A 20,197-nucleotide genomic window follows, 5' to 3' on the forward strand; every position below is an offset into this window, starting at 1 on the left:
ACATAAAAAGCGGTAGATTATCTGTGGATGTGGCCCTTTTCATGGGAAGCGAGGGGCCAAATAAAACCCTCTAGTACGCCTGGGGAGTAGAGCTGGGTTCTGATGCTCTGTGAAACAAAAAAGCAAGACAAGATAGCAGACTGCTTCTGGGGAGAGTTCCACGACCTTATCCTCTAAGGATTCCTAGTACAGCCACCGGAGCCTCTCTCGTTCACTCTGCATCTCCCGTTAGTCTTTCTCTCAGTCTCTCCTCCTCTCTTTCTTTCTCTGCCCCTCCTTTCTCTCTCATCCCTCTCTCCTCCCAGGCTGGACTAAGCCCTGCTCAGCGCTGCCCTGCCTCTGATGTCCTGGGCTGCCTTTGTTGACTGAGCTCCCGGGGAGAAAAGAGAAGAGACAGTAGAGAGCTGATCTGGCCGTCTAATCCACCTCCTCAGAGGACCAGAGGGAAGCTGCAGTCCTCCTGTCCTCCTCTTCACCATAGAGAGAGAAAGAGAGGTGACATTGAACATGACTTGATACTGTGGCGACTGGTCCTAACATGAGCCGGGGTGCATCTCAATAGTTTTAAAATGGCTCCCTCTCCTTCCTTGTTTCCTTTCCTTTTATCTGTCCTTATGTGAAAGACCCTGAACGGTTAAGATCTGAGACTAGATGATCATAATGAGCCAGACTTGAAATGCAGTGTTGACAGTCAGTGTACATCTTTACCGTACGGTAGCAATTATTTTCATTGGATCGCGATCTAAATCCAAAAAGTAGAAAAAGAAAACCCAACGTGACACTTCCTTTTCTCCAAGATTCATAAGGGAGAATCAGCAGTACAGTAAACATGCTGCATTATACATTTGACAATGCATTTGGCTGAGAGTCACAGACACACCTATTACTTTAAACAGTGAGCCAAGTCTGTCTGGTTGTCTGTCATATCAAAGCTAGACCATCTCCTGGTGCTGAGAGAAGCAGGGAGAGAAACTGTGTCAGGGAGAAAAGGGGAAGTCAGTCAACTCACTGGAGGCTGTTTCTCTCAGGCTCCTGGTTCCTGTTACACTGGTGTCGAAATGAGAAGGAGAGAGGGGCAGTGAGGAGGAGAGGGAGGCAGAGAGGAGGAGAGGGAGGGAGACAGTGAGGAGGAGAGAGAGGCAGAGAGGAGGAGAGGGAGGGAGACAGTGAGGAGGAGAGGGAGGGAGACAGTGAGGAGGAGAGAGAGGGAGACAGTGAGGAGGAGAGGGAGGGAGGCAGTGAGGAGGAGAGGGAGGGAGGCAGTGAGGAGGAGAGGGAGGGAGGCAGTGAGGAGGAGAGGGAGGGAGGCAGTGAGGAGGAGAGGGAGGCAGGCAGTGAGGAGGAGAGGGAGGGAGGCAGTGAGGAGGAGAGAGAGGGAGGCAGTGAGGAGGAGAGTGAGGCAGGCAGTGAGGAGGAGAGGGAGGCAGAGAGGAGGAGTAGGGAGGCAGAGAGGAGGAGAGGGAGGCAGGCAGTGAGGAAGAGAGTGAGGCAGGCAGTGAGGAGGATAGTGAGGCAGGCAGTGAGGAGGAGAGTGAGGCAGGCAGAGAGGAGGAGTAGGGAGGCAGAGAGGAGGAGAGGGAGGCAGAGAGGAGGAGAGGGAGGCAGGCAGTGAGGAGGAAAGTGAGGCAGTAGGAGGAGAGGGAGGCAGGCAGTGAGGAGGAAAGTGAGGCAGTGAGGAGGAAAGGGAGGCAGTGAGGAGAGGGAGGCAGTGAGGAGGAGAGGGAGGCGGAGGGCTAATTGTGATGGGCTGGAAGCTGCGGCGATTGGCAGCTGAGATCCACCTCTGTCTTTGTACCCCTTGGCCCCCCTGCTCTCTCCCAGCGCTCCCCACCCAAGTGACATAGGGGGGCTTTCGTAATCACACCAGGGGTGCCCCGAGACACTACCACACCCCTCAACCCCTATCATTGATCGGCCTCCCAGTCAACTCCTGACCCTGGCCCCCTCTTACCCCCTCCAGGAGTAGCAGCCCCAGAGGAAAGCTCTGCAGAAAAAATAACTGTGACAGGTGGATTAAATAAAGAAAGGGCAAAGAAAAAGAAATGCCACAGAGTTGATCACGTGGGGAGGAATAAAAGAAAGAGGAAGGAGAGGGAAAACTTCGCAACTGGAACTAGTGATCAAAGTAATTCCCCTCGGAGACCTGCCCTTAATGAGAGTTGTACAAGAGAGAGAAAGAGGGGAGGAAGACAGAGAAAGCGAGAGAGGGAGGGTGAAAAAACGACAAGTGGATGGCTCTAATTCTCCATTCCTATAGAGTGAAGGATGGGGGGAGCATGTGGATGTGGTACGAGGGCTAGCACAGGGGAAGGCAGGAGCGTGTGGACGTGGTACGAAGGCTAGCACAGGGGAAGGCAGGAGCGTGTGGATGTGGTACGAGGCCTAGCACAGGGGAAGGCAGGAGCGTGTGGACGTGGTACGAGGGCTAGCACAGGGGAAGGCAGGAGCGTGTGGACGGGGTACGAGGCCTAGCACAGGGGAAGGCAGGAGCGTGTGGACGTGGTACGAGGGCTAGCACAGGGGAAGGCAGGAGCGTGTGGACGTGGTACGAGGGCTAGCACAGGGGAAGGCAGGAGCGTGTGGATGTGGTACGAGGCCTAGCACAGGGGAAGGCAGGAGCGTGTGGACGTGGTACGAGGGGCTAGCACAGGGGAAGGCAGGAGCGTGTGGATGTGGTACGAGGGCTAGCACAGGGGAAGGCAGGAGCGTGTGGACGTGGTACGAGGGCTAGCACAGGTGAAGGCAGGAGCGTGTGGACGTGGTACGAGGGCTAGCACAGGGGACGGCAGGAGCGTGTGGACGTGGTACGAGGGCTAGCACAGGGGACGGCAGGAGCGTGTGGACGTGGTACGAGGGCTAGCACAGGGGACGGCAGGAGCGTGTGGACGTGGTACGAGGGCTAGCACAGGGGAAGGCAGGAGCGTGTGGACGTGGTACGAGGGCTAGCACAGGGGAAGGCAGGAGCGTGTGGACGTGGTACGAGGGTTAGCACAGGGGAAGGCAGGAGCGTGTGGACGTGGTACGAGGGGCTAGCACAGGGGACGGCAGGAGCGTGTGGACGTGGTACGAGGGCTAGCACAGGGGAAGGCAGGAGCGTGTGGACGTGGTACGAGGGGCTAGCACAGGGGAAGGCAGGAGCGTGTGGACGTGGTACGAGGGCTAGCACAGGGGACGGCAGGAGCGTGTGGACGTGGTACGAGGGGCTAGCACAGGGGAAGGCAGGAGCGTGTGGACGTGGTACGAGGGCTAGCACAGGGGAAGGCAGGAGCGTGTGGACGTGGTACGAGGGCTAGCACAGGGGAAGGCAGGAGCGTGTGGATGTGGTACGAGGGCTAGCACAGGGGAAGGCAGGAGCGTGTGGACGTGGTACGAGGGCTAACACAGGGGACGGCAGGAGCGTGTGGACGTGGTACGAGGGCTAGCACAGGGGACGGCAGGAGCGTGTGGACGTGGTACGAGGGCTAGCACAGGGGACGGCAGGAGCGTGTGGATGTGGTACGAGGGCTAGCACAGGGGAAGGCAGGAGCGTGTGGACGTGGTACGAGGGGCTAGCACAGGGGAAGGCAGGAGCGTGTGGATGTGGTACGAGGGCTAGCACAGGGGATGGCAGGAGCGTGTGGACGTGGTACGAGGGCTAGCACAGGGGAAGGCAGGAGCGTGTGGACGTGGTACGAGGGCTAGCACAGGGGAAGGCAGGAGCGTGTGGACGTGGTACGAGGGCTAGCACAGGGGACGGCAGGAGCGTGTGGACGTGGTACGAGGGGCTAGCACAGGGGAAGGCAGGAGCGTGTGGACGTGGTACGAGGGCTAGCACAGGGGAAGGCAGGAGCGTGTGGACGTGGTACGAGGGCTAGCACAGGGGAAGGCAGGAGCGTGTGGACGTGGTACGAGGGCTAGCACAGGGGACGGCAGGAGCGTGTGGACGTGGTACGAGGGCTAGCACAGGGGAAGGCAGGAGCGTGTGGACGTGGTACGAGGGCTAGCACAGGGGAAGGCAGGAGCGCGTGGACGTGGTACGAGGGCTAGCACAGGGGACGGCAGGAGCGCGTGGACGTGGTACGAGGGCTAGCACAGGGGACGGCAGGAGCGTGTGGACGTGGTACGAGGGCTAGCACAGGGGAAGGCAGGAGCGTGTGGACGTGGTACGAGGGCTAGCACAGGGGAAGGCAGGAGCGTGTGGACGTGGTACGAGGGCTAGCACAGGGGAAGGCAGGAGCGTGTGGACGTGGTACGAGGGCTAGCACAGGGGAAGGCAGGAGCGTGTGGACGTGGTACGAGGGCTAGCACAGGGGACGGCAGGAATGTGAAGGGTGCGTCCAGGATCGCTTAACGTCTTCACTGGGGGGGGGGGCACAGAGAGCCAAGGCCAGGTTAATTAAACCCAAGATGTTTCTGGGTAGTCATTTGAATATGTCACATAAATAGAGGCTGAGTGTCAAGCAGACAGGGCCGGATGGTGCGGGTATAAGCAAACATGTTGACTATGCATTAAAAGACAGAGAGAGAGAAAGGGAGAGAGAGAATAAAATAAAAGGGGGCTCCATGCTAATTTGTGCGTCTCTACACTATACGTCCCCCCCCTCCTCCTTCCTCTGTTCTTGTATCATCCCCGCTGCACGCTGGATTTCTCAGTTATTAATGTTTGTCATTAGCAGCATTACGCCAGAGGACAGTGACTGGGGAGAGAAACCAAGCACAAATTTATATGGGACAAATATTGACAATAGCTCGCTCCTGGGTATTCGACAGAGAATAAAAGATGCAAACTATGTTAATGAATGGTAATTAACCACTGGGGCATAGTGCTCCCCTGGATCACAGCTAAATTGGTCCCTGTGTTGCTGGAGAGACAGTCCTGGGCTAATCCACCCTTTATTATAGAAAGATAAAGGAAAAAAAACACATCATTAGCATATATTTGAAAGGGGGGGGTGGGATAAAAAGTTGAATTATTTCTTGTTAATTCCTGAACGGATGATTTTACATAAGGTTGTTAATTGTACTTAAAAAAAGAGGGAGAAGGAATAATTTAAAACAAAGGGATGAGAAAGGAGGAGAGGAAGACATGATCAGAGAGAGAGAGAGAGAGAGAGAAGTGTGGTGGTCTCGGGTGTAGGACTCCTGCTCAAGGACAGAGGAGACCCAGATCACGGTTTGATATTCACTATGAATAATAAAAGAAGAGAAAGAGAGAGGGAAGAGAAACATAAAAGGGCTGGAGAGGTACGTCAAGGGTGAGACGGCTCCCTCTCTACCACTGGGCTGCTTGTGTGTGGCCCACTGAAGACCCTCGTTAATGAAGTCAACAGTGGGGGTCGCTCATTACCGTCGGAAACCATGCTGATGGTCTACCAGTCGCCTGTCAATCATCTGGGAGACAGGGAGCCCCGCCTCCACCCGTCCAATAGAGGAACTGAATCATGGTCCATCACTGTCAACAAGGCAGGAAAGAGTCTGGATACACTACTGTCTTTCTATTAGCTACAGTTCTAGGTCTCGCTTTAAAAATATATTTTTATCTCAACGAGACTAGTGTCATGACGTTGGCCTCTTTTGGTACAGGGAGGCCAGTTGACCCCCTCCCTTTTGCACCACCACCCAACCTACCTTCCCCCCAATCCACCCTGTGTGTAAAGGGTTGTAAAAACTCTAAAATTCCAGGAGAGTCTCTGGCCACATGGCCCATAGAGAGACAAAGGAAATTCTTCCAACTCATAGAATTGGAGAACCAAGCGACATGTGTGTGCTGGAGAAGGTATGGAAGATTGGTGAAGAATCCAGCTACGAACTGATCCGCTTGGTACAATTTTGTGATACTCAGAAGAGACAATATAGCCATATTACCATAAAACTGTTTATATAATAGCATCAGCTTGAGACTTGCAACATAATGGTTGTATAGAATGTATTAATAAGGATAAAGCTTTTGTAAGACATTGAGATGCTATGTATTTACATTACATTACATTTAAGTCATTTAGCAGACGCTCTTATCCAGAGCGACTTACAAAATGGTGCATTCACCTTATGATATCCAGTGGAACAACCACTTTACAATAGTGCATCTAAATCTTTTCAGGGGGGGGGGTTAGAAGGATTACTTTATCCTATCCTAGGTATTCCTTAAAGAGGTGGGGTTTCAGGTGTCTCCGGAAGGTGGTGATTGACTCCGCTGTCCTGGCGTCGTGAGGGAGCTTGTTCCACCATTGGGGTGCCAGAGCAGCGAACAGTTTTGACTGGGCTGAGCGGGAACTGTGCTTCCTCAGAGGTAGGGGGGCCAGCAGGCCAGTGGTGGATGAACGCAGTGCCCTTGTTTGGGTGTAGGGCCTGATCAGAGCCTGAAGGTATGGAGGTGCCGTTCCCTTCACAGCTCCGTAGGCAATCACCATGGTCTTGTAGCGGATGCGAGCTTCAACTGGAAGCCAGTGGAGAGAGCGGAGGAGCGGGGTGACGTGAGAGAACTTGGGAAGGTTGAACACCAGACGGGCTGCGGCGTTCTGGATGAGTTGTAGGGGTTTAATGGCACAGGCAGGGAGCCCAGCCAACAGCGAGTTGCAGTAATCCAGACGGGAGATGACAAGTGCCTGGATTAGGACCTGCGCCGCTTCCTGTGTGAGGCAGGGTCGTACTCTGCGAATGTTGTAGAGCATGAACCTACAGGATCGGGTCACCGCCTTGATGTTAATGTACTGATGTAATGTGATAGAATTGTATTTCTGTAACCAAGTCTAGCTCAGTCATCGGCCCGCCCCCAGGGACACATACAGGACCAGGCGTCATTTGACAAGCCTGTTCTATGGGCACTATAAAACACCCCCTGATTTACATTTCTTCAGACCAGGCCTCCACTCCATTGCGAGTTGGCCCATAGGTTTGACCATCCAAGTACTCTACTGAAAGTGAACTATACCACGTGGTTAACTTTTAGACTATCGAGACTGACAGAATAAGAACAAGTCTTTGATATTAATTATTAGTCTGCAGCTAAGTAAATTATATCATTGAACGCGAAGACCAACGAAACATCCATTCTACAACGACATTAATGAATGTCGCTTTGAAAGATCCATTCTAACCGAGAGAGAGACTCTCCATCAGAACTACTCTCCAACAAGAATCAGAACGACACACTGAGCGTAAATATATATTGATTGCAATTGTTCCCGAATGAGTGAGCCTTCAATTGTCAATTGTTAATGAACTCTGTGTGCCACAGCTGACCTTTTATGATCCATTGTTCAACAGGCCGACCTGCCTGTTTAGCCCACAAGGGCACATTCCTCTACCAATCCTTTGTGACGATAATTACTGTTTGTATGTTTTCTGTTAATTACTTAGTGTAGTAAATAAATGATTTTAAGACAATTGATGTATGGATGATTTTAGTAAAGACTGGGTTCGTGCAGATACAACAATTTACGACGTTTGGGATGAGACTGGACTAGAGGTAAATACACCATTTAAACCAGAAGATAATCGGCCTATACTATAATAGAATATAATATTATAGTACAGGAAAGTTATATTAGGAAAATTATAGCTTTGTAATCTGAATATTCTCCTTGGTGCCCCGATCTCCTAGTCAATTACAATTAAACGATTAATCAGTTTAATCGCGTGATAATAATTACAGGGAGCTAATTGATAAACATATCTTCAGTTTAATGGTACCCCCAAAGACACGACACTAGCCTGGATATAAAAATGATTTGGTCTTAACTTTAACCACTGACCCAACAGTACATTCTGGCCATGAAAACATTGCAGCACATGATGCATCAAGAAAATAATAATTGTTTTAAAGTGGCAATATGCAACTTTTTGTGCAATAGAAATGTGAGCTATAGATCTATCATTCCACTTGAAAGCAAGTCTAAGAAGTGGTAGATCCGTTCTATGTGCGCTGTTCTATGCTCCCCGTTCTTAAGTTTTGTTTTTGTGTATTTTACTTTTGATTTTGCACACCAGCTTTAAACAGCTGAAAATACTATATTTTGGGTTATGGAAAATATATTTCACAGCAGTTTAGATGGTACAATGATTCTCTACACTATACTAGCTTATTTTGTTACATAAACGGACATTAGGAAAACTATTAGAGTTTTAGCAACCAGGAAATGGCGGAGAGATTTCTGCATAGTGCACCTTTAATGTGACATATCAATAATCTTGACTCCATAGTGTAAAAATAAAACAATTGGCAACACACTTTTATTTAAATTCAGTTTCAAAATACAGTATGAAGTGAACACACAAATGTCTAGTAGTATTCTGAAATAAAATACATTTCAGAATATACCTAGACATAACAAACAAAACACACAACATTTATATTTTATGACATCATTCACGTTAAGAGCATTTGGTCACTGAAACGTGAATGGAACAATGGAATCCAATCGGTCTAAATGGGACATGGAATGCATGTGGCGGGTTTGCTCTGAGTCCAGTATATCCTAAGAGGAGAGAGAGTATGTCTGCTTCTTACTTTAAGAGTGTACTTTTTCTTTCGTTGAGTCTGCACTGTTGGGTCAGGTCCCACTCCGAGCACCCTGGGGTCCTTGAGATCCACAATAAATTACTGAAAATATCAAAATAAAAAAAATAAAAAAATCATGTCTAACTTGAAGTAAAAACGTAAGCATAATGTTATCATCACCTCAGGATGGCGTTTGGAGTAGGGAGAGAAAGAGAGAGAGCGTTTGTCTCTGTACTGTAAATTAGCCTGACGCTAAAGGGCCTTGTCTCGCAGATGGAGCGCGCTAACCACTAACGCAGATGTTGGGGGCTCATTTACAAAGGCTGGGCCCCGGCACGGCACTAGACCGCTGCGTGAGCGAGTGGCTCGGAGTGAGTCGACAGCGCTTTTCTCGTAAATATTGGTTCTGGAAGCGCTGCGTGGAGGCAACTTCATACACGTGCGCGCTCACACACACACACACACACACACACACACACACACACACACACACACACACACACACACACACACACACACACACACACACACACACACACACACACACACACACACACACACAGAGAGAGAGAGAGAGCAACTTCAGGTCGACTTGGCCAACTCAGCCCCCGCTGAGAAAGAAAGGCCTGGGCACGAAGGAGAGATGGAGAGAGAAGAGGAGGAGAGTGAGAGGATGACAGTTTTTCCCAGCCGCAGCCCTCAGCCCCGGAGTGGGAGTCAGGCGATTTCGCTGACTGGTGTGAGCGCGGCCAGCGCTTCTGTCAGCACTTTCCTCTCCTTCATCTTCACACACAGCACCTCCATTAGGAGAGCAGCAGAGGGGATCTGTGGAGGGGGAGGGGAGAGGGGAGAGAAAGAAGACAGAAAAAACACAGAACAGTTAAAGTCTGCTTTTTGACACTTGGCATCTTTTCAGAGGGCAGGTTTGTTGTTATTGTGGTACAGTATAGAGAGGAGAGAGAGGTTGGGCCTGAGAGGGGCAGTAGAGAGAGGTTAGACTTGAGAGGGGCAGTAGAGAGAGAGGTTGGGCCTGAGAGGGGCAGTAGAGAGAGGTGGGCCTTGAGAGGGGCAGTAGAGAGAGGGGTTGGTCCATGTTTAGTGTTTTCCACAAAGCATTTCTTCAAAACAGATTACTTCGCAATAATCAAAAAGGAACAGCTGAGCACTTTGTTATTTTAGGATGTACTGAGGTACACTATATATAAACAAGTATGTGGACACCCCTTCAAATTAGTGGATTTGGCTATTCCAGCTACACCTGTTGCTGACTGGTGTATAAAATCGAGCACACCGCCATGCAATCTCCATAGACAAACACTGGCAGTAAAATGGCCCGTACTGAAGAGCTCTGTGACTTTCAACGTGGCACCATCATAGGATGCCACCTTTGCAACAAGGAAATAATAATAGGATTAATGGTCTGGGGCTGTTGTTCATGGTTCGGGCCCCTTAGTTCCAGTGAAAGGAAATCTTAACTCTACAGCATACAATTACATTCTAGACGATTCTGTGCTTCCAACTTTGTGGCAACAGTTTGGGGAAGGCCCTTTCCTGTTTCAGCATGACAATGCCCCCGTGCACCAAGCGAGGTCCATACAGAAATGGTTTGTCGAGATCGGTGTGGAAGAACTTGACTGGCCTGCACAGAGCCCTGACCTCAACCCCATTGGCCTAACCACCCAAAATCAGCACATGTCCTCACTAATGCGCTTGTGGCTGAATGGAAGCAAGTCCCCGCAGCAATATTCCAACATGTAGTGGAAAGCCTTCCAAGAAGAGTGGAGGCTGTTATAGCAGCAAAAGGGGGGGATCAACTCCATATTAATGCCCATGAATTTGGAATGCGATGTCGGACGAGCAGGTGTCCACATACTTTTGGTTCTGTAATGTAGATACTGGTGTTCTGCTAGTCAGCATGCTCTCTGAGTGAACATTCAGTGTTGTATACGAAAGGAGAGGAGGACACTCTAGACTAATGACAGTTGCACTCAGTGTTAAAGTTGAGAGGAATAGTTTGGGTTTCTCTCACTGTGTATGTGTGTGTGGTTTCCTTGCTGCAGGCGAGGGAGAGAGAGAGGGGGGCAGTCTTAACCTCTGCGCCCAGGCTAATTTTGTTTTCCTCTTGCCTCTCAAAACCAACACAAGGACTTTATGGAAATCAGGCCCTGGCGATCAAAGGCAGATATATCACACATAAATATTCACATCAACTCCGAGCATCCACTCTGAAACTCTGGGAAACCTATTCATTCCTGTAGTGGGGGTTTTTAAAGTCTCGCTGTGGCCAGATTTGAGTAGTAGTGCACTGAAGCTGGCTTAGCTCTGAAACTCATAAAAAGTTGTATTATGCTTTAATCGTAGAACATATCTTCATAAAATATGTAAACCAGATTAGCACTAAGTACTGGAGCATAAAGGTTCTCTTCATGCTCAGATCTTGAAAGTGAATTGAAGTGGCTTACTGGAGGAATTATACAGAAGTTACACATTCAGGATGTTTATTTTGCTCTGTTCCTCTGAGTCTCCTCTACCACTGCTGAGACACCTCTTTGTTCCTCTGAGTCTCCTCTACCACTGCTGAGACACCTCTCTGTTCCTCTGAGTCTCCTCTACCACTGCTGAGACACCTCTCTGTTCCTCTGAGTCTCCTCTACCACTGCTGAGACACCTCTCTGTTCCTCTGAGTCTCCTCTACCACTGCTGAGACACCTCTCTGTTCCTCTGAGTCTCCTCTACCACTGCTGAGACACCTCTCTGTTCCTCTGAGTCTCCTCTACCACTGCTGAGACACCTCTCTGTTCCTCTGAGTCTCCTCTACCACTGCTGAGGCCCCTCTCTGTTCCTCTGAGTCTCCTCTACCACTGCTGAGACACCTCTCTGTTCCTCTGAGTCTCCTCTACCACTGCTGAGACACCTCTCTGTTCCTCTGAGTCTCCTCTACCACTGCTGAGACACCTCTTTGTTCCTCTGAGTCTCCTCTACCACTGCTGAGACACCTCTCTGTTCCTCTGAGTCTCCTCTACCACTGCTGAGACACCTCTCTGTTCCTCTGAGTCTCCTCTACCACTGCTGAGACACCTCTCTGTTCCTCTGAGTCTCCTCTACCACTGCTGAGACACCTCTCTGTTCCTCTGAGTCTCCTCTACCACTGCTGAGACACCTCTCTGTTCCTCTGAGTCTCCTCTACCACTGCTGAGACACCTCTCTGTTCCTCTGAGTCTCCTCTACCACTGCTGAGACACCTCTCTGTTCCTCTGAGTCTCCTCTACCACTGCTGAGGCCCCTCTCTGTTCCTCTGAGTCTCCTCTACCACTGCTGAGACACCTCTCTGTTCCTCTGAGTCTCCTCTACCACTGCTGAGACACCTCTCTGTTCCTCTGAGTCTCCTCTACCACTGCTGAGACATCTCTCTGCTCCTCTCTGGAGAGACAACACTACACACACAATCACAGCTCAGCTCCTCACCACTGCTCTAATCAGCTAACTACAGTACACTTACAGCCACTAACTAAGCAAACAAACAACTACACAGTCAAATATAGTATAAAGAGATGCCACAGCACAGGGCTATGGGAGAGGAGACAGAGAGGGTGATAATGATAATAATAATAATGTATATTATTTAGCAGATGCTTTTTATCCAAAGAGACTTACAGTCATGCTTGTTTACATTTTATGTATGGGTGGTCCGGGAATTCTAGCGTTGCAAGGACAATGCTCTACCAACTGAGGTACAGAGGACCACATAATGCTAATCATGATTGATAGGGCTAAATAAAGGTAAACATACTGATTGAGAAGTGTACCTCAGTCTAGTCTGGTAACTCATAGTCTACATAAACACAACCTTCCTTATTCACAGAGGTGACCTATCTGGTTTGTATGCTGTGTGGCCTCTGTACTTCTGCACGGAGCGTTTTCTTTTAGCAGCTGTATGGGTTACATTTGTGACAGACAGTGAGATCAAACACAGAGCTTGCTACCTGGGGCAGATGAACACACAGGCCCTGGAGCGACACACACACTGTACCCGTGTCTCTGCCTGCTCTCTCTAATGGCACCAGAGGGACCGCTAAGACCTGTCATTACTATGTAACCACTGCTTTACAGGGGCCCCGGGCCCCTAGGGCAGCTAGCACCTTTTCAGTGGACACCCCCATGAATGTCTTTCAGAGCCCCTCCTAGAATCTGTTTTGTTCGTTGTCAGTGACTCTTTGTTAGTTCCAACTTCTGTTTGAGTGACAATTTTTGGTTTCTTGCCGGGGAACGTACCAAATTGTTAACTAGCAACAACAACTGGGCCCTAAAAGACACCCACCAGAAGAGGCAAACAAAATAAAACCCAAATCAAACTTAAAGACAGGAAGCAAACCAAAACGTGGAGCAAAACAAAAACAGGGAAGATCAGATATATTACAGTTTTCTTTAGATATCAACTGGGCCAGCACAGGTGAAACACCTTCTGACTAACGAGGTGACAAGCCAGCACAGGTGTAACACATACTGACTAACGAGGTGACACCAATCGGTGCGCCCAACATGCTAATGTCCAACCCCGAAATATAAATGGGAAAACCAAAGCCTGTAACACCTCCCCCCTAGCCCCCATCACTATTCAATAGGCCCCGCAGACCAGAGCGATTGTCTGGATATGTTTTCATTAACACGGCCCGGTGTCTTAGCTCTGACGTGCTAAGCTACCCGCGTTGAAAGTCTGCGTGTGTGTTGAGTGTGTGTGTGTGTTGAGATACTGACAAGAGACAATATAAGGTGGCCGGGGGCGCAACGTAAAGGTGGTTTTACCAGACCAATTAAATGACACTGTTATTCCAGAGCCTGGGGCGCCGCTGGAGGCGGGGAGCCGTTCGCGGTACAACACCGGGGCTCCCATTGTGCGTTAGACGCCATTACGTGCACAACACCTCCCTTAACCGATCGATCATTCACACGCCTTTTGTTCTCCCTCGCAACAGGTTAGCAGGTTTCGAGGGCCCAATTTGTGCGAGGAGAGGTAGACATGCATGGTGTTAGTGTAGAAGTCTAGATAGAAATGGAAAGAGGGAGGGAGACGACAGAGAAAAAGGAGCGGTAACAACACATTTTGTATTTGTTCCATTGCAGCAAAGTTCTCTTGCAACAGGGTGATCAAATGAAGATCCTGCATCTGTACCTCTTAGAAATGTGATTGACTGATTGATGGACTGACTGATTTAAAAATGCTTTAGATGCAATGCTTGTTCTCCAAGTCCCTTGCATAGACCACTGAAATGGTACAATATGTTTTACCGTCATTTATAAAGCGTCGATAAGACACCTCCGATCTAGGCCACCTCTGGGAAGGGAAGGAGCTCCTTTACATGATCACAGGGAAACACTTTATGATCTTTGATCTGCTCACTTTTGTTTGAAATCAAAGTTATCAAACGGGGAATAAACAACAAGGAACAAAACAACACACAAAAGCACCCAAGACCTACTAAAATAAGTCTGCATTTGATTATCCCGATAATGAATGTCACATGCAGATTAAAAAAGAAGAAAAAAAACTCAGGTGAGTAAAAGGAAAAAAAATCACCAAAGTCTATTCTTCTTCTCCTTCTTTCTCCTTGGTAATTACGGTTCTCTCTCTCTTTCTCTCTCTCGTTGCCATGTTCCTTTCTATTCTCCCCTTTAGGGCCCCGGGAGACAGATATGAAAGGGAATTGGACACTTGGGGCCATAGATACTGTAATTAAAAATCTTTGCCTTATTTTTGAGTTGATATTTAGTTGGGAAACATCATCAGGTCTGTGCAACCTGTGTTATTAGAGCTGACCTAAATACAACCCAGATTAAATGCTTCAGCAACGCTACGGCAGGCCTTTGTTTTTCACTCATTAGGAGTGGAAATGAGGTGATCATCACAGACACAATTCAGGTATAAATACATTAAGGTTATATCCACACAAAAGGATGCTGCAACGCTGCTGAAACCCTTTTATACCTGTTGGCAGAAACATACCATACTGTACAGTATACTGAAGTGTGTAATCCTATCACAAATCATGATGACTTGACTGTTATGGTCCTGTTTCACAGTAGTTTGACTTTCTTCAGCAATGAGCCATCATAACAGGCTAACATTACTCAATGAGACATTATAACAGGCTAACATTTTCCAATGAGCCATCATAACAGGCTAACATTACTCAATGAGACATTATAACAGGCTAACATTTTCCAATGAGCCCTCATAACAGGCTAACATTACTCAATGAGCCATCATAACAGGCTAACATTACTCAATGAGACATCATAACAGGCTAACATTACTCAATGAGCCATCATAACAGGCTAACATTACTCAATGAGACATCATAACAGGCTAACATTACTCAATGAGCCATCATAACAGGCTAACATTACTCAATGAGCCATCATAACAGGCTAACATTACTCAATGAGACATTATAACAGGCTAACATTTTCCAATGAGCCCTCATAACAGGCTAACATTACTCAATGAGCCATCATAACAGGCTAACATTACTCAATGAGACATTATAACAGGCTAACATTTTCCAATGAGCCCTCATAACAGGCTAACATTACTCAATGAGCCATCATAACAGGCTAACATTACTCAATGAGACATTATAACAGGCTAACATTTTCCAATGAGCCATCATAACAGGCTAACATTTTCCAATGAGCCATCATAACAGGCTAACATTATCCAATGAGCCATCATAACAGGCTAACATTATCCAATGAGCCATCATAACAGGCTAACATTACTCAATGAGACATTATAACAGGCTAACATTATCCAATGAGCCATCATAACAGGATAACATTAATCAATGAGACATTATAACAGGCTAACATTATCCAATGAGCCATCATAACAGGATAACATCATCCAATGAGCCATCATAACAGGCTAACATCATCCAATGAGCCATCATAACAGGCTAACATTATCCAATGAGCCATCATAACAGGATAACATTATCCAATGAGCCATCATAACAGGCTAACATCATCCAATGAGCCATCATAACAGGCTAACATTATCCAATGAGCCATCACAACAGGCTAACATCATCCAATGAGCCATCATAACAGGATAACATTATCCAATGAGCCATCATAACAGGCTAACATCATCCAATGAGCCATCATAACAGGCTAACATCATCCAATGAGCCCTCATAACAGGCTAACATCATCCAATGAGCCATCATAACAGGATAGCATCATCCAATGAGCCATCACAACAGGATAACATCATCCAATGAGCCATCACAACAGGATAACATCATCCAATGAGCCATCATAACAGGCTAGCATCATCCAATGAGCCATCACAACAGGATAACATCATCCAATGAGCCATCACAACAGGATAACATCATCCAATGAGCCATCACAACAGGATAACATCATCCAATGAGCCATCACAACAGGATAACATCATCCAATGAGCCATCACAACAGGATATCATTACTCAATGAGGCCCAAGCCCTATCCAACAGCCATGCTATATGCTAACTCACTTGAGAATGTCCACTTTCAGCATCAACTCCCCTTTGTGTGCCTACTTCATCAAAGTCGGCCAGTGTAGAGCACTGAGGAAAATAATGAATGAATGCAGTTCCAGAATAATCTTGACTGGCCAACTTAAACCAAACTATTAGTGTACAGCGTCTTTGTCTGAATAAACTATGTAGCTTGTGATCACAGTAAACACAGAGAGGAAGGTTATAGTCTACTTTGGTCTCTACTCGTCACACAAACCCAGTCGCCCACCTCCCCTAGGGCCCCTTGTCCCCACAATCTCTGCCTTGGCACATTTACAGTACAAAGTCTGAGAATCCCCCCCTTCACACAACACAGTCACTGCTGATTAAATTAGCCCAATCATTAAACAAGGCTTAATTAGAGTCACTTCTTTCTGAAGGAACAACACTAGCTGGAGCTCATCGCTGTTCCTTGTCATTACTGCATAATAATTACCAACTGCAGAATAATTGCAGATGATATCCGCCATCACAATGCCAGCGTTGACAACAAACAAACACGTTTGAGAAGTTGGTAATATTGTTATTTGGGCATGGCGGTGCTTGACTCAAAAGTTACAATGGTTTCGGTTGAGTATGTAAGTAAGTAGCCTTGCACATGCCTTGGCTTGTGTGAGCTGGACCTGTTCATAGGAGCAGGAGCCTGACTGCTGTTTCTGTAGCATGAGGCAGCTTGATGTACAAGTACACCCCCTGTACAGGACACTAGTCTATCTCCTGTTTCTGTAGCGTGAGGCAGCTTGATGTACAAGTACACCTCCTGTACAGGACACTAGTCTATCTCCTGTTTCTGTAGCACGAGGCAGCTTGATGTACAAGTACACCCCCTGTACAGGACACTAGTCTATCTGCTGTTTCTGTAGCATGAGGCAGCTTGATGTACAAGTACACCCCCTGTACAGGACACTAGTCTATCTCCTGTTTCTGTAGCGGGAGGCAGCTTGATGTACAAGTACACCCCCTGTACAGGACGCTAGTCTATCTGCTGTTTCTGTAGCACGAGGCAGCTTGATGTACAAGTACACCCCCTGTACAGGACACTAGTCTATCTGCTGTTTCTGTAGCACGAGGCAGCTTGATGTACAAGTACACCCCCTGTACAGGACACCAGTCTATCTGTTGTTTCTGTAGCGGGAGGCAGCTCGATGTACAAGTACACCCCCTGTACAGGACACTAGTCTATCTGCTGTTTCTGTAGCGGGAGGCAGCTTGATGTACAAGTACACCCCCTGTACAGGACGCTAGTCTATCTGCTGTTTCTGTAGCGGGAGGCAGCTTGATGTACAAGTACACCCCCTGTACAAGACGCTAGTCTATCTCCTGTTTCTGTAGCGGGAGGCAGCTTGATGTACAAGTACACCCCCTGTACAGGACGCTAGTCTATCTCCTGTTTCTGTAGCGGGAGGCAGCTTGATGTACAAGTACACCCCCTGTACAGGACGCTAGCCTATCTGCTGTTTCTGTAGCGGGAGGCAGCTCGATGTACAAGTACACCCCCTGTACAGGACGCTAGCCTATCTCCTGTTTCTGTAGCGGGAGGCAGCTTGATGTACAAGTACACCCCCTGTACAAGACGCTAGTCTATCTCCTGTTTCTGTAGCGTGAGGCAGCTCGATGTACAAGTACACCCCCTGTACAGGACACTAGTCTATTTGCTGTTTCTGTAGCGGGAGGCAGCTCGATGTACAAGTACACCCCCTGTACAGGACGCTAGTCTATCTGCTGTTTCTGTAGCGGGAGGCAGCTCGATGTACAAGTACACCCCCTGTACAGGACACTAGTCTATCTGCTGTTTCTGTAGCGGGAGGCAGCTCGATGTACAAGTACACCCCCTGTACAGGACACTAGTCTATCTGCTGTTTCTGTAGCGGGAGGCAGCTTGATGTACAAGTACACCCCCTGTACAGGACGCTAGTCTATCTGCTGTTTCTGTAGCGGGAGGCAGCTTGATGTACAAGTACACCCCCTGTACAGGACGCTAGTCTATCTGCTGTTTCTGTAGCACGAGGCAGCTTGATGTACAAGTACACCCCCTGTACAGGACACTAGTCTATCTGCTGTTTCTGTAGCACGAGGCAGCTTGATGTACAAGTACACCCCCTGTACAGGACACCAGTCTATCTGTTGTTTCTGTAGCGGGAGGCAGCTCGATGTACAAGTACACCCCCTGTACAGGACACTAGTCTATCTGCTGTTTCTGTAGCATGAGGCAGCTTGATGTACAAGTACACCCCCTGTACAGGACGCTAGTCTATCTGCTGTTTCTGTAGCGGGAGGCAGCTTGATGTACAAGTACACCCCCTGTACAGGACGCTAGTCTATCTGCTGTTTCTGTAGCGGGAGGCAGCTTGATGTACAAGTACACCCCCTGTACAGGACGCTAGTCTATCTCCTGTTTCTGTAGCGGGAGGCAGCTTGATGTACAAGTACACCCCCTGTACAGGACGCTAGCCTATCTGCTGTTTCTGTAGCGGGAGGCAGCTTGATGTACAAGTACACCCCCTGTACAGGACGCTAGTCTATCTCCTGTTTCTGTAGCGGGAGGCAGCTTGATGTACAAGTACACCCCCTGTACAGGACACTAGTCTATCTGCTGTTTCTGTAGCGGGAGGCAGCTTGATGTACAAGTACACCCCCTGTACAGGACGCTAGTCTATCTGCTGTTTCTGTAGCGGGAGGCAGCTCGATGTACAAGTACACCCCCTGTACAGGACACTAGTCTGGGTCAAATGACAGCCTCAACAAACAACAATGTTTACAGGTACACTCAGCCATGCACTAAGTAAACAGGAATATCGGGTCGAATTCCGCAAAAACTAGGAGTGTTGAAACGCGAGGCTAAACTTCTCAGCTGTTTTGGTCCCGTAGCTATCACGTTGTAGCGATGTGTAGCGCCCCCATGCAAATGCAGCAGGTAGCCTAGTGGTTAGAGCATTGGGCCAGTAACCGAAAGGTTGCTAGATCGAATCCCGACCTGACAAGGTAAAAAATCTGTCGTTCTGCCCCTGAACAAGGCGGTAAACCCACTGTTCCTAGGCCGTCATTGTAAATAAGAATTTGTTCTTAACTGAATTGACTAGTTAAATAAATGTTCAATAAAAAATAAAATGCTCAGATACACTGTGTGAGAGCAAAGTGTTGCATCATGCTCATCTGCATATCTGTGGTGCTGCTCGTGGCAACGTCATATCGCTGAGTCTCAGTTAAAGTAGTGTTGTCTAAGGGGTCTTGATTGAAATACAGGCCCAGATATGTAGAGTACACTACAGTAAAGATATAAAGTTCATATTCTCTTAATGGACCCTGGGTTGACACAGTGCAGTGCCTATAGCAACCAAACTCCTCCCCCGAGGGTACTGAAGGGTAAATATTACCACTCAATATCACACCAGCTTCCGCCACCCTCTAGTAAAACTTGAGCGTCCTCCCAATCGGCGATCGTAAAGGGCAGTGCGCCGACGACTTTTCAAAAAATAAATAAATAGGGGGGGGCTGTCAGGAGGGTTGAGTAGAAGGTTAAAGCTACAGTCTGTGATCTGGGACTCTGTTCAATGGTCATTTCAATTCAACAGGGCTTCTGTTTTGTTGTTTTTCAAATCCCAGAATGTAGCTTTAAAATGAGTGTGAAAGAGGATCTAGGGACGGACGGGGAGCAGTTCATTATGGGCCAAACAAACTGCAGATTGAAGGCCATAGACGTGTCCCAAATCACACCCTATTCCCTATTTTCAATAGGGCAGTGGCCAAAAGTAGTGCACTAAATAGAGGATAGGGTGCTATTTGGGAGGCAGAAGACCATATATGCATTCATTTCCCCGTGTTCATAAAGCCAGGCCCATTAAACTCAGCTCCAGTCAATAATTAGGATGCCACAAATAAACCAAGGCAATTAAATCAATATGGGCCTGGGCCATTTCAACCCCATTCTCCCTGGGCTGGTGATTGGCTAGACACCCTGTGGCACAGGGCACGTCTTCAGACACTACATCTTAGTGCTGTGTTATTCATGGTGGGGTGTAGTGGCTGGTGTGGGTCCGGGGCCCCCTGGCTAGTAAATTATTATGAGAGGAGGGGAACACCAGTGAAGCTGGGTAGGTGTGTGTGTGTGTATACAGTAGGAGCCTAAGATGGTGTTCTACTGAGACATATTGGGCT

At 48.2% G+C, this 20,197-nt stretch overlaps 1 protein-coding gene across 1 annotated transcript in view; it reads right to left on the reverse strand.

Annotated features, from left to right (window-relative positions):
• Nucleotides 1–8,191: 8,191 nt before the first annotated feature.
• The window catches only part of LOC106610267 (centlein), a 51,976-nt gene continuing 39,970 nt past the window's right edge, over nt 8,192–20,197 (reverse strand). The window contains exon 8 of the mRNA XM_045722845.1: nt 8,192–9,304. Coding sequence (XP_045578801.1) covers nt 9,197–9,304 — 108 coding nt within the window. The 3' untranslated portion in view covers nt 8,192–9,196. The remainder of the gene's footprint in view (nt 9,305–20,197) is intronic.

This window comes from Salmo salar, chromosome ssa08, assembly GCF_905237065.1.
Source record: "Salmo salar chromosome ssa08, Ssal_v3.1, whole genome shotgun sequence".
NCBI lineage: Eukaryota > Metazoa > Chordata > Actinopteri > Salmoniformes > Salmonidae > Salmo > Salmo salar.